Source organism: Prunus dulcis, chromosome 1 (genome assembly GCF_902201215.1).
Source record: "Prunus dulcis chromosome 1, ALMONDv2, whole genome shotgun sequence".
NCBI classification, from domain to species: domain Eukaryota; kingdom Viridiplantae; phylum Streptophyta; class Magnoliopsida; order Rosales; family Rosaceae; genus Prunus; species Prunus dulcis.
The window spans coordinates 37,668,628-37,682,467 of record NC_047650.1 but is presented as its reverse complement, the minus strand read 5'-3'; the positions used below and the strand labels follow the sequence as shown (position 1 = coordinate 37,682,467).

At 36.1% G+C, this 13,840-nt stretch overlaps 1 protein-coding gene across 2 annotated transcripts; it reads left to right on the top strand.

Annotated features, from left to right (window-relative positions):
* Window positions 1-207: 207 nt before the first annotated feature.
* LOC117615790 (sister chromatid cohesion protein PDS5 homolog A) lies at window positions 208-13,518 on the top strand. Of its 2 annotated transcripts, none has more exons than XM_034344946.1 (29): window positions 208-461; window positions 613-813; window positions 905-1,086; window positions 1,472-1,592; window positions 1,677-1,898; window positions 2,029-2,245; window positions 2,327-2,472; window positions 2,552-2,709; window positions 2,811-2,960; window positions 3,036-3,084; window positions 3,200-3,388; window positions 4,496-4,675; window positions 5,437-5,576; window positions 6,334-6,460; window positions 7,035-7,175; window positions 7,284-7,352; window positions 8,140-8,276; window positions 8,880-8,997; window positions 9,836-9,970; window positions 10,051-10,247; window positions 10,343-10,490; window positions 10,584-10,697; window positions 10,839-10,925; window positions 11,034-11,468; window positions 11,543-11,610; window positions 11,695-11,746; window positions 11,923-12,012; window positions 12,440-12,511; window positions 13,095-13,518. In XM_034344946.1, the coding sequence occupies exons 1-29, from the start codon at window positions 366-368 to the stop codon at window positions 13,131-13,133; spliced, it is 4,080 nt and encodes a 1,359-aa protein (XP_034200837.1). In that variant the 5' UTR covers window positions 208-365; the 3' UTR covers window positions 13,134-13,518. The 2 variants fall into 2 exon arrangements, with proteins under 2 accessions (XP_034200837.1, XP_034200836.1); XM_034344945.1 differs by having other exon boundaries at window positions 12,437-12,511.
* Window positions 13,519-13,840: the final 322 nt, after the last annotated feature.

Genomic DNA, 13,840 nt, shown 5'->3' with positions numbered 1-13,840 from the left:
GCAGTAGGCTGAGAGACTAGGTGGGTGTATATAGAACCCCGTAGCCCGTTTAAAATAGGACGAGGTGGGTAGACATAGAGCCCAAAGCCCACCAATTTTCATTTGGGCGGTAAATACCCCCAACTCTCTTATCATTTGCAGGTTAGGCGCGTTTGTTTCACGCTCACCAAGGGCGGGAGCCTCCCACTTTATGCCCACTCCACTCTCTCAAGTCTCACCTTCTTGTTAGCTCTCTCTCTCCCTCTCTCTCTAGCCTTGAGATCACAGTTTTCGTCTTCGAGCAAATGCCCGTGCATTGCATAACCGCCAAAACCCTCAACCTCCTCCACTGAATCATTAGGGTTTTTCGCCGATTCACTGAGTCGATGGACCAGTCCGCGCTGCAACTCGTTTCTGAAATCGGCACCAATCTCCGCCGTCAAGCTCGCCCAAACAAGGATTTCATTGTCAAATCGCTCCGAGTAAGCCATTTTACTTTACATAGCAATGGAAATTGATCATGTAGCTCTGTTTATTTGCGTGGGTTTGTGTTTGAATTGTTTATTATTTCGTTGGCATAGCAATTGCGATTGATCATTTGGTTTTGCTTGTTTTGTATGCTTCGGTTTACAGCAAGCTGCCAGTTCTTTGTCACAGTTAGAACAGGCTTCTTCACCAGAAGCTCTTAAGAAGTTGAAGCCCTTGACCGAAGCTATTGTTCATGGCTTGCTTCAGCATAGAGATAAAGATGTCAGGCTTCTGGTGGCCATCTGCGTCACTGAAATGTTTCGAGTTATGGCACCTGAACCGCCTTTCGTGGACAAGTATCTCAGGGTAAAGTTCTCTGCGTATATCTGCTGTCTGCCCATGTCAGATTTTGCTTTGTACTCACCATTGCAAGTTGTTTTACACTTATTTCGTTCAGGACGTTTTTAAACTCATTCTGAGCACGTTCACGGAGCTAGCTGATACCGCGAGCCCACTATTTTCAAGGAGGGCTAAGATAGTAGAGACTGTTGCACGATGTAAATGTTGTGTGATCATGTTGGATATTGACTGCAGTGATCTAGTTCTCGAGATGTTCAATATTTTCTTCTCTGTTGCGAGGTTACAATCCTTTATCTGCATTTCTAGTATATGACTTTTTTTTGCTACTTCTTTACTTTTCACTTTTAATTTTCCAATTAACCCTATAGTGCATTTTGATGTTTTGGGCTATTCTTAATTGATAATTGTGAAGGAATCAACGCTTATCCTGTTACATTGTACGACTAGATATCCACTTCCATGGAATAAAAAGAAATTTATAACTGCATGCTTGCCGTGCAACTTAGATGGTTAGAACTTAGAACAGGTTTTACCAAGTTATAAGTATCTGAAATTTGAGTGTCCATGAAATTTATTAAGCCCAATTTGTTATGTTTTAATTTATGTAAGTTTGGGCTTAACTTTGATGGCATCAACCATAATGGCTTTTAATTTTTCCCTGTAGGGTACATCATCAACAGACTTTGATCAATGATGTTTTGTCTGTAATGGTTCATATACTTAACGAGGAAGCTTCTCAGCCGCTTTTGGACGTGGTTCTCCAGAATCTTGTGAAGGAGGGAAAGGTGAGTGTTAGAGAGTGTAAGCTTCAAATTGATTCTAGAAACATTATTTTGTATGATAAATTAGTCCTATGTTATGTTTTACAGGATGCAGACTCTGCTTCTTCTCAACTTGCAGTTTCTGTGATTCAAACTTGCGCAGACAAACTTGAGTCCTTTGTTTGTGGGTTTCTAACATCTTGTATTTTAGATAGAGATGCTGTAGGAAGTGAGCTCAAGGAATTTTACCATGAAATCATTTTTAAGATTTTTAAGTGTGCTCCTCAGATGCTTCTTGCTGTCATCCCAAATTTGACTCAAGAATTACTGGTATGTCTTCTCGGCTAAGTTCATTTAAATTTTAAAAAAAATTCTTCTCTTGGCATAGGCTTTTTTTTTTTTCTTCTCTGCACTTTGAGAGGGATCATTAAATACCACTTGACTCTGATTATTTCTGCAGACTGATCAGGTTGATGTCCGACTAAAAGCTGTTAATTTAATTGGGAAACTCTTTACACTTCCTGATCACCATATTGCCCAAAGGTATCAGGACCTCTTCATAGAGTTTTTGAAAAGATTCTCTGATAAATCTGTGGAAGTTAGAGTTAGTGCTCTAGAATGTGCTAAAGTCTGCTACATGACCAATCCCTCTGGAGTAGAATCACAAGAAGTTCTCTGTAAGTTGTGGAACATATATGTTTTCCTGTACGAGTTCTGAGTTCTTGGAACCTTATTTATACTCTTTGTTATGTAAGCAGCTTCTCTTGAAGGTCGACTACTAGATTTTGATGATAGAGTGAGAACACAGGCAGTGATTGTTGCCTGTGATCTTGCCATGTATAATATGAGATGTTTTCCTCCAAAACTAATATCTCAAACCACTGAAAGACTTCGGGACAAGAAGGTATTTCAACAACAAATAGTTTCATTTTGCTAAGTTACAGTTACTGTCTTGTATTTGTAATTGTTTGCATTATTTGCAGATACCTGTTAGAAAGAAGGCGCTGCAGAAGATGATGGAAGTATATCGAGATTACTGTAACAAATGTTCTGAAGGCTACATGACAATAAGTGATCACTTTGAACAGATTCCATGTAAAGTCTTGATGCTCTGCTATGATAAAGATTGTATGGAGTTCAGGTCAGTTTGTTCACATGTTATAGCTTTTTAAAACCCAAATCAATGCTTTACAATGTTGTATTTAACTATTATCATTCATTATCATTATTGTTTTACTTCAGGTCCCAGAATATGGAGCTTGTTCTTGCAGAAGATTTATTTCCAGCTGTTCTTTCAGTTGAGGAACGTACACGGCACTGGATCCATTTGTTTTCTCTTTTCACCCCTCTTCACATAAAGGCTTTGAACTCAATTTTATCGCAGAAACAACGGTATTATCACTAACTTGCTCTTGCTAAGGTTGAGGCGATTATCCTGTTTCTTTACTAGGTGCAAATGTTTTATAGGTTGCAAAGCGAGATGCGAACTTATTTAGCCATACGAAAGAAAGAGAAGGTACAATAATTGAAAATCACACTTGCTCAGTAGGGCTGATATGTAGCTTGTGAATGCATTGTGCGCTATCTTTTAATTGTTTTGAATAATTGAAACAGTTGTCTTTATGTTGCAGGGTAATAATTCAGAAGAGATGCAGAAGAGATATAAAGTTTCATTCTTGAAAATGGCAGTCTCCTTTGCAGACCCTTCAAAAGCAGAAGAGTGCTTTCACAAATTGAACCAAATGAAAGATAATAACATTTTTAATTCGCTGGCGCTGTTATTGGATGAACTACAATTTACAGATGCCCAGACCAGCAGAGTGCGTATATTTACCCTTAATTTTAATTAAATTATCCCTTGGATGCCCTTCTTCCTCTTTTAACCACTTCTGCATCATCTTCAGTGTGCATTGAGGTTATCAGATGTTGCCATTAGATATTATTGTGGTATTATATTGAACGAGAATAATAGTCATTCAACTCTCAGCTGTTCCGTGTGTTAAATTTTTTTACCAAAAAACTTGTCAACTTTTACCAAAATAAAGTTGTGGAAAAGTTCGAGTAGATGATAATGGGAACACACATGTATGTTTGTGTGTGTGTGTGTGTGTGTTTCTTTGCACAGCGCTTCACTTATATGGTTTAATTTTTAACTTATGCGAAACTTTAACAGATGAAGCAATATTGTGAGAGGCAGAACTTGATTTACATAGAAAAATCATGTTCTGAGATAAAGGCTTAATGGGGTTTAGTTTAATCATGCAACTATGGTAGTATGGGGGAGTCATCCAAAGCTTTTCTGGAAACCCAGAAACACATTCTCAAATTCTCTGGTCATACCCTAAATTATGTGAAGACCACTTGTTTATCCATGATAAGAGAATTTCCACTCATAATTGTCTGTGCAAGAGGCAGCTACAGACCCAAGTGGTGGTGGCTACAGTCCACCCCATTTCAAAGAATTTTTTAAAACCAAGTATAAGTTCACCCTGGTCTCTCATCCCAGCCCCTCTCTGTCCCTCCTCTCTCTTCTTTTGAAGTCCTGGGTCCATTAATTAAGCTTTCAGCAGTGAGGTCCCACATGTCCCTAGGGTTCAGCTGAACTATTTGAATGGATGTTAAAAGGCTTAGGTTGTTAAGCCCATTAGAAGTTCTGGGTTGAAAAAACTTAGGTCAAGGGAGATCAGCTTTTTGTGTGCTTAAACTGGCTTTGTTTCTTTGATTCCTTGAAATTTTGATGGGAGTTGTTTCAATTTGGTTACTAATGAGATGGTGTCAAACAATGGTCTTCCTTTTTCATTGGTGTTTTTCTTCTTTATGATTTAGAAGCCTGATAGTAACAAAATTATAATATTTTTACATATTTGTTTTTGTTTTTCTCTTCGTTAAGAATTTGTATTATCCATTTATTTGTTGTCTTATTTCAGGACACATTCCTGAATATGATTGGGGAGAAACATCAAAATTTTGAGTTCTTACGAACACTCTCTTCAAAATGCTCTTATAATATATTCAGCTCAGAGCATGTTCGATGTATTCTATACGATGTTTCCAGTAAGAGTCCTGTAAACAAGCATTTGGAGGCTGCTTCTGTCAGACTTCTTCTGGTAAGAAAATCGTTTGCCAGGTGAATATGAATAGTAATTTTCCTCAGCAGAAGAGCATAACTTTTGAAAGTGAAAATTTAAGTTAGATTGAGTTTGTGTGCTCAAAAAGACAACGTCAACCATACAAGGGAATGACCAGGAGGGGTTTATGTGCTTCTGTTGACACTTATAATTGGCCGAGCTCAAAAACACAATCATAGTTTGTAACTTGACCAATGGCCATAAATTATCGGTGTTGTTGTTGTTGTTGACTGTGTTTACCAAGAAACAATGTTGGCAAGCACAGTTAGCATTTAATTCTGGCTTGGACGAATCTCAAGGCCTGAATTTTATGATTTAAGAGTGCCAGGTGTTAGAATGAGTTTCAGTTCACTTAAGGCTGTGGTTTGGTTGTATGGTTGGCTGTTGGTCTCTGTCACTATATTGACCTAAATTGGCTTCTTGTATTGCCCTGATGGGAAAAGCTTGAGAGAATGTGTTAGTTTCCTTAAGAGGATGGGATATCGTTTAAATTTTTTGTATACACAAGTAAAATTTAGCTTTCTAATGATTTTATCCTCCTTCCTATGTTTTATAATAAAGAGAGGAGTGTGGAAGGATTAATTCAAATTTAGATGTATGACCAACTACTATCTCAGTATCTAGGGGGAGAAGTTTTGTCCCTTCTCCATTTGAATTTGTCTTGCATTATTGCAAATAATCATAATTGGTAATTATCACTTTTTTTATTGGAAGTTGCTTTCATTTTTTACCTGGTTCAGGCAATTACCAGCTTTTTCCCTGTCTTGCTGAGAGGTTCAGAAAGCCAATTTCAGATGTTATTAGAGGAGAGCGACCCAATTAATGAGAAGTTGATTGAAGTGTTAGCCAAAGCAGGCACTCACATATCTGTCAAACTCAGGTAATTTCTGCAGTCCTGATTCTTGTACATTTTGAGCAGGGTGGAGTTTCATGTTCCAATGGAGACATTGTGTAGGGTCTCCCATTTACCTGTTTTTCTTATGTTAATTTGGTATGCTTCTTCTTTGTCAGAATTGTTTTTTGTGAAATAAATATTAGAAAGAGCTTGTGCATGGTGGACACAATTGATTAAGTATATAAACGAGCTAAGTACTTGCCATGTTCAGTTGAAGGATTTGTATTCTCTAACATATGTGTGGAATCCAAAAATCAAGTTTGTAAATTTTCTGCTGGGTGTGCTTAACTATTCCTTACACATTTGACAGCAGTAACTGGCTAAATTGCTAAAATATGCCAAGCTTTCATATGCATGCTATGGCATTTGAGCTTCCAACCCCTGTTATATTCCTTTTGCAATAGTTAATCGTACTATATAAATAGATGTTTTTCATCTCGATCCTTAGTAGGCTTATCTTAAAAATTGGAAGCAAGTAACTTTTATGAATAGATACATTAGTAGATTAAGATAAACTATTTGATTGTGGTCCATATACTTAATGATCAAGCAACTGATGTTGATGGTTAACAATACTGCTAGTTTACTTCTTTCCAAGTCATATTTTCTCCCTTATGGATGTTTTTTTGGGACTTCATCTTTAAAGCTCCTCCCTTTTGTTCAATATGAAGAATTTTGTAATCCTAAACCTAGTTTTTCTGAATGTACTCTCATAGTGGCTTCAACTTCTTCTTCTTTGTAGTGAAATCTACCCCTTTCTGAAGAGGGTTTGTCTGGAGGGGAACCGCGTTCAGTCAAAATATGCTGTTTCAGCGATTGCTGCATTAGTTGATACTTCAAAGCAATTCATTTTCTCAAGTCTATGCAAGGTATGCTTAGCTTGAGTTTTGGAGTTTAGAATTTCTATTTTCATTATTTATTGTTATATATCTTTCAGCCTCACATAAACTATGTGCTGTACATACAGTCAATTAATATTTTCATAATCACATACAATTTTGCTTTTTATTTGCCTCCTAATAAGTTCTTAGCTGTATTGGCCACCATTTGTTATATCCATGTGTGGATCTGTATACATGGATGTACTTATGTTGATTATTTTTCATGCATACTTAATTTTTTTTTTTTCTTAAATGGTTAAGGATCATATGTATTATGGGTCAAGGAATCAAATGTCAACAAAAAGAACATTAATGTAGATATAAAAAATTAGAATTGAAATTAAATCAAGCGTTAGCTTGGCGTAAATTTCGTTTGGGTCCCTATGCTCCAAAATTCCTGTTCCATGCCGTATGAATTTATGCTCGCCCTAGGGGTACTGTTTCCCCCACTTGGATCCCTTTGAAAGTCATGACTTGCAGGCATACATAAATAATTCTTGAGCTTTCTCGTGGAAGTTTCCTATTAACCCGTAGTGAATCAATTTATGTTTGTCATGTCTAGGAACTGGTGGATTCTTTAGTTGGTGGGCAGAACATACCAACAGTGTTACAGTCCTTGGGGTGTCTTGCACAGTATTCTGTTTCAACATTCGAAAGCCAAGATGGAGAGATCACTCCTTGTATATACCAGAAAATTTTCCAAGTAATTGACATCTGCTGTGAGATAGATATGAACTCACTCAATTTGAAGTTTGTTGCATGCCAGAATGTAGTAGGTTTTATTACTAAAATTTGTAAACTTTTTGTGTAGGTGGGCTCTTCAGATTTTGTAGACTCATTCAATGATGCGTCCGGATGTAGTGATTCTTGTAAATTAAAGGTGGGTTCTGAATGCCATTCAGTTTGACTGAGTGTATTAGTTTTTGGTTCGGCTGTTAATGGTGTTTACCATTAAAGTTTGGGTTTGATGTCTAGTGCCCAGGAATTTTACCTGATTGTACCTTCTTGATTCCTGCTAATGTACACTGTTATTGAAAAAAAGGGTTGAATTAATGGGAGTGTTATAATGCATAAAAGAATAACTGTGAGAGAACAACTTTTATAGTAATGAAGGCTATAAAGTATTTTCTTCTCATGGCTTTTTGTATAAGCAAAAACTTGAGTCGAGTTGAGCTGTGAGTGGGATTTTATGAGATAAGGTTGACAATTTAGTGGTTCATTGTGTTGCTTTCCATGTGTGAAATTTCTGTCCTTTCTTTTTTCCTATAAAATTAATTTATTTAAATTTTTGGTGAGAAATGTTACTATAACTTGGAGCAGAAGCAAGTATGTCATACAACTTTTGGTTAACGAAGTGAATTGGTTGACTCAATGGATGCTTGTTTTGTTTTTTGTTTGAACTTTTAAATGCTTTTGCACTGGTATAGTTTGCGGGAGTTCTGATTCGTGGCCTGAATGCTTAATTTAGGTTAAGGAACAAATTAATAGTTGTTGTTAGGGGCCCATGTGAAAGAAAGTGCTTGACTCTCTGTCAAAGCAAGGATCAACCCACTAAGGGTCCAAAATCACTGCTGGTGATTATATAAGTTTGAGTTTAACTGTGTTCAAATCGTTCCTTTCTTATAGATGTCTCCATGATTTCTATGGCTTAATCACTTATTTTACAGATATTTGGCCTGAAAGCACTTGTCAAGAGCTTCTTGCCACATCGGGGAACTCAGATCAAACGGCAAATTAATGTACTCTGGGACATTTTGTCAACAATGCTGCAAAGGGGTGAAACTGCGGAGGGTGTCACCTCATGGTATGATTTCAGACTCCTTCATCAAATGAAAAATTAACACTGGAAGAGTTCATATTTTAAATTTCATGTGGGACTAATTCTTCATTCCAGTTGGCTCAAGTGAAAGTGAAAATGAAGATGAAAATAAAATGACTAAATTGTTGACTAAAGCTTTATGATTTAATTTATTTGTATGTCTGTTTTTGCGATGAGGCTTTTTTTGTGTCTTCTATCTTATACTAGATGTCTTGGCTTTTGTCCAGCATCTATGTGGTGCTCGAATAAAACTACTAAATAGCTGATATTTTGTTTTTGGAAGCATGAGTGATTTACGTTTATTGTTACAATTTCTTTTCCCATACTTATGTTAGTTCGGGAAGAGGGATGCTTTAGAAACTTTGAAGAAATTTTTTGATTCACACTCGGGAAATTCTCAACTGGCTGTTTGGGCTTTTACTGTGACTCTGGCAGTATTGAGGCAAGGGATACACACGTGTAAAGAGGCTACAATTTGCAGTGCTTTTAAAATCTTTATCTTCATTGAATTATGTTTTACTTTTGACTTGCTTGTGAAAAGCATCTTTGGATACCACTCATTTGGTTTTACTTTTTTGTCTAATGCAGTGAAAATGATAAAGCTTGTATTAGATTAGCTGCTGCAAAGTCTGTTCTTCGGCTTTCTCGAAGATGGGATTTCCATATTTCTCCAGAGATCTTTCACTTTACAATTTCAATGGCAAAGGTATGTCTGTTTGGTTCTGCTTTGTGTTTCCTAGCGTTGGCCTCAAAAATACGTATCTTCATGGCTATTTGTTCTCTGCCTTATCAAAGTTCGTAATTGGGAATGGGAATACCATTTCCGTTTGAGAAGACAATTTTGTTCTAGGTTTCACTCTGATGGACTTCTTCCCCCAACTTCTCTTGTTTCCATTATATATATATGGGCATTCTGCAATAAGTATTTAAGTTAAGGATTGGTTACATACTTCTAATCTCGGCCGTTGGATTGCATCTAAGAGACTACCAACACATTTAATGAATGCAATCCAACGGCCAAGATTAGAAGTATGTAACCAATCCTTAACATAAAATACGTATTGGAAAATCTCTCTCTCTCTCTCTCTCTCTCTCTATATATATATATATATATATATATAAAATATATATAAATTCTCCGTTTCCTATAAAAGCAATGGAAACAAAGTCCTGATGAGTTTTTAGTTTTGTGGAGGTTCATGATGGTTTTATAGCTTTACATGTGTCTGTAGCTCTAACTTGTTATTATTACCTTGTCCAGTGAGTTGTCTCATTCATAGATTGATTGAAAAATGTTCAAATAAATGCACTTAAATAAAAAATAAAATAATGTCCCTAGATGGTATTGGTAATCCTGCATTATTTCTGACACATGCATCTGATATTATTCACCAATTAAGGCTTAGTTTAGTTGAGTTGACTTGCATCCTTTACTGTGTGTATATGCTTCAGTTTCTTCAAATTTGATTTCATTATCACTCTTGAAGTGAATTTCCATGTAATTATGTTTTAATGGACATTTATTTTCTCATGACACATTCCAGGATGACTCTCCTTTGGTTAGAAGATTATTTCTTGATAAAGCACACAAATTACTGAAGGAGCATGCTATACCTAGCAGATATGCATGTGCTTTTGCAATGGCCACCTCAGATTGCCTCAAGGATCTGCAAGATGATGTATGCTAAATATGATTTATCTATGCAATTATTTATGTAGACTTATATCAAGTAATGTTTGCTAATACCATTCAATTTAGTCGTTAAAATATATGGCAGAGTTTGTCAAGGATTACAGTAGAGAAGCTCAACTGCATCAAATCTCTGGAGTGCAAGAAGGATTAATCACTGATTTTCCAGCATACATAGTGGTATTCTTGATCCATCTTCTTGCTCATGATACAAGCTTCCCACCTATGGACTCTCTAGATGAAGAAACATATGCTCGGTTTTGCAGGTATGAAGATCCATATGACTTAATCGCATTGCAGATTTTCTAGTACTGGATATGTATGCAGTTGTGGTGACACTTTGGATTATGTCTCTTTGCAGTCCATTGTTTGTTTTACTACAGGCTTTAATCAATGCTAGTAATGCTGATGGTGCCCTGGATAATGTCAAGGATTCTGTCTTGTATTTGATCTGCATTTTCCGTGCAATTAAGAGATCTGAGGATGTTATAGATGTTGAAAGAACTCCTGTAAGAATCTTCCCTCAGAGAATAACTTCCCCCCTCATTCACTTTATGTTTACATTTTATGTTTATGGAAAGGAGGTTTTTCTTACAATGCAGAAGCTGCACATTCTAGCAGACATTGGACACTCTTTTGTGACATTAACAAATCATAATGGCCTCTCCGCATCACATGCTCCTGGTCAAATTTTGTTACCATCATCCTTATACAAAGTGAGTATTGCTAATAAAAGTGTGAGCTGTTTTGGAAGAAAATTTTAAAATTATTTTCTCTATCTTTTAGCTGAAAGAAAATTTAATGTTCTATTTAAATGTTCCACATCTTTTCACATTTTTATTATTTGTTGTCTGCAGTCTAATTCAAGATGCCTTACTCAGTCATGTTTTGACGAGCACTTTGTCAAAAGAGTAATTCAGATATTTAAATCTAATATCTCTTTGGTATGTATCTGTACTGTTCATTTACTGTTGAAGTTTATGTGGCCCCAGGATTGTCTAAATTTTTCTTTATATTTTTGTCTCGTCGGAAAATCTTTGTTTACCTTCCAGCCTGCTAGTACACTTCCTAAACGCAAGCGTAAGTGTCAAGAGGATAGAACACAAGCTGATGTTGTCAAAGACAACAAACTTATCTTAGCATCTTGCAAGATAGTTAATTTGTCCAAAGATGGGAGAGCTGAAGCCCAAAAACCTGAGAAAGAAGGCAACAGTACAGGAGGACGTAGGAGAAAACGAGCTCTCTCTCCAAGTGCTCCTGGATCAGTTGCATTCCATGATTGTTCTAATAACGATTACCCAAGTGGTGTATCTAAAAAATCTGAAACTAGTCTGGAGAAAGAAATACTTTCATCTTGTGATTCTGTCGCTACAATATCTTCTCTAGGTGGATCAAATGTCTCAATCCAGAATGTCAAAAGCAATACCATTGATGTGGAGCATTCCAATCACCCCAGAGCGAAGCTGAAGGGCCCTTGCAGCCTGAAAGTAAGAATAAGCTCTCCCGTTCAATGCACTTGAAATTGTATTTCATATTTAACACTTCTGTATGAATTTTGTAGGAAATTAGTAAAAAGGCCGAGGCATTGGTTGGGCAACGGATCAAATTTTTGTCTCCAGTAGATAAATGGTGAGCATTTTTCCAATGAAAGAGATTATTTTTCAACATTGTTGTAGCCCTTCTTTATAACAGTATTTGATTTTTCTTTTCCAGTTTTTATTCAGGTACAGTGGATGGTTATAATTCTCAAAACAACACACACAAGGTGAATAAATATGACTAGTTTCAAAAGCAACAATTTCTGTAGTTCAGCAACTACGTGGAATTTTTTTAGAGAATAAAATACATCCTTCCTAACCTGTAACTATTATTTTTGGCATGTGAGTATTGAACATCCATTGTCACTTTTTCATCGTGCTTAATTTCCCATCCTATTGGCAGATCACATGTGATAGTAGTGGGGATGTTCAATTGGTATGCTTGGCAAGTGAGAGCTGGGAAACTATAAGTGATGACTCACTGGAGGAAAAGGTAAGGGTGAAATAATGCTTATTAGCTTGCAAATGTGAACTTCAGTTTAACATTTACAAACTTTTAAGTGGTCCCCGAAAAAAAAAAAAAAAAAAAAAAAAAAAAAACTGGTTGTACTGTTGAAAGCTTAAGGGGACTTCGATAAAAATTTCAATCACCTCCATGTAATTCAGTTTTAGTCATAAACTGATCATTCATAAAAAGTTTTTTTATTTAATTGAGGCATTCATTAAAATTTTCAGTGCATGCTTGAAGCCTGGAACCACCCAGGAGTATAAACACAATTTGACAACATTAAACTAGCATGAAAGTTGTTGTGCCTTTTTGGGTGTGCAGTGTTTGCTTGTGGAGTCTGAAAGTTGCATCCTGAATTTTTTGCACTGTTCCAATGATCTTGTGGCTAACTCTGTAGTTTTGGATGCAGCAGAAACAAAAGGTGGAGAGGAAAGCCTCTGTGGACACCTCAGCATCAGAAATTACTGATACGAATGAGGCTGCTGTAAGGCTTGCAATATTTTTTCCTTGTTATTATTTCACTTTGCTCTTATATTTTAAGGAACCAAGTGGAATAATTTCCGAGGAGCTAACGTTGTCTGTTTAGATAATATAACTCCCAAGTCTGATTTTTCGTGATAAATGTTAAAATCGTACTTTTTTTTTCTTTATAATGTTTTTGGTGCAATAAATTCCAAGTGAATTATGTTTGAATTTTTCTTATCCCCTATAAAGAATCGTATTTTCTTCCCCTATTTTCGAAACTCTTACAAGCTATAATCTTCATTTAAATGGCTTCCATAATTCTACGAATAAGTGTTCCTCTGCTTTTATTGGTAAATAAAACACTTTCCTTTTCTCTCGTCATATTTAATAAACATTGCTACCCAAACAAAGCTTATAGAGCACAGTATTCAAGCGTTGGATTTGATTCCCCACACTTCGATTAATCAAACATCTACGAAGATGTAAATTCCAAATTTTGCTTAGCAAACTGTCAGCCAAAGAAAATATCGTCCCCTGTATGTGTGTGTTTATTGACATATCCCTGGTTATGTATAACACTAATTTCTGTTTGCTTATTTCAGGTTCCCAGAAGAACTCGAAGACAAAAGAAACTTAATTAGCTGTGATAGTGTTTTATTTTGAATTAGGTCATTGCACTTCAGTTCTTGAAACTAGCAACATCTCTAACTTAAAATTAAGACAAGTTGAGAGGTCGAACAGGCAGATCACTCCAAGGAATCTTTGGTGCCTTAAGTCTGGCAGAAAGTTCCAACAGGTCGTCCCAGAGTTTGCACCCTTTGCCTTCTGTAAGTAATCACTTTAGATGTCAATGTTGTATATATTCTTAACAAGCGAGCAACCCCAGACAGGTTGTGTGCACGTATAGATATATATATTGATCTACGAGTTCTCTTGCAAATGAAATTTTGTATTATGTAGAACTTCTAATGCTAATTGAGAGGCAAGTGTATATATATATAATCAGAACACATATTATGAGGGTCATTGTTTACGTTACGTACCGGTTTTCTTTGTGTACGTATTTGTCATTGTAGTAGTTAGTTTGCTATTTTCTTTAATCAGAAAGCCAGATTTTTCTTTAGATCTATGCAGTGAACTCAATAACCCATGGAACCGTAAACCTGACTGACTCTCCTAACTTGAACCGAAGTAGTTGTACTGAGTTTTATTGTATATAGTTAGAGAATGAACGTATAATTTAATCGTTTAGTGATTAGTGACTCTAATCAGATTAGGATGATACGTCTGCATGTATAATTTAGACAATGTTTATGCCCCCCAATAAGTGTCATTGTTTCAGGGTCCA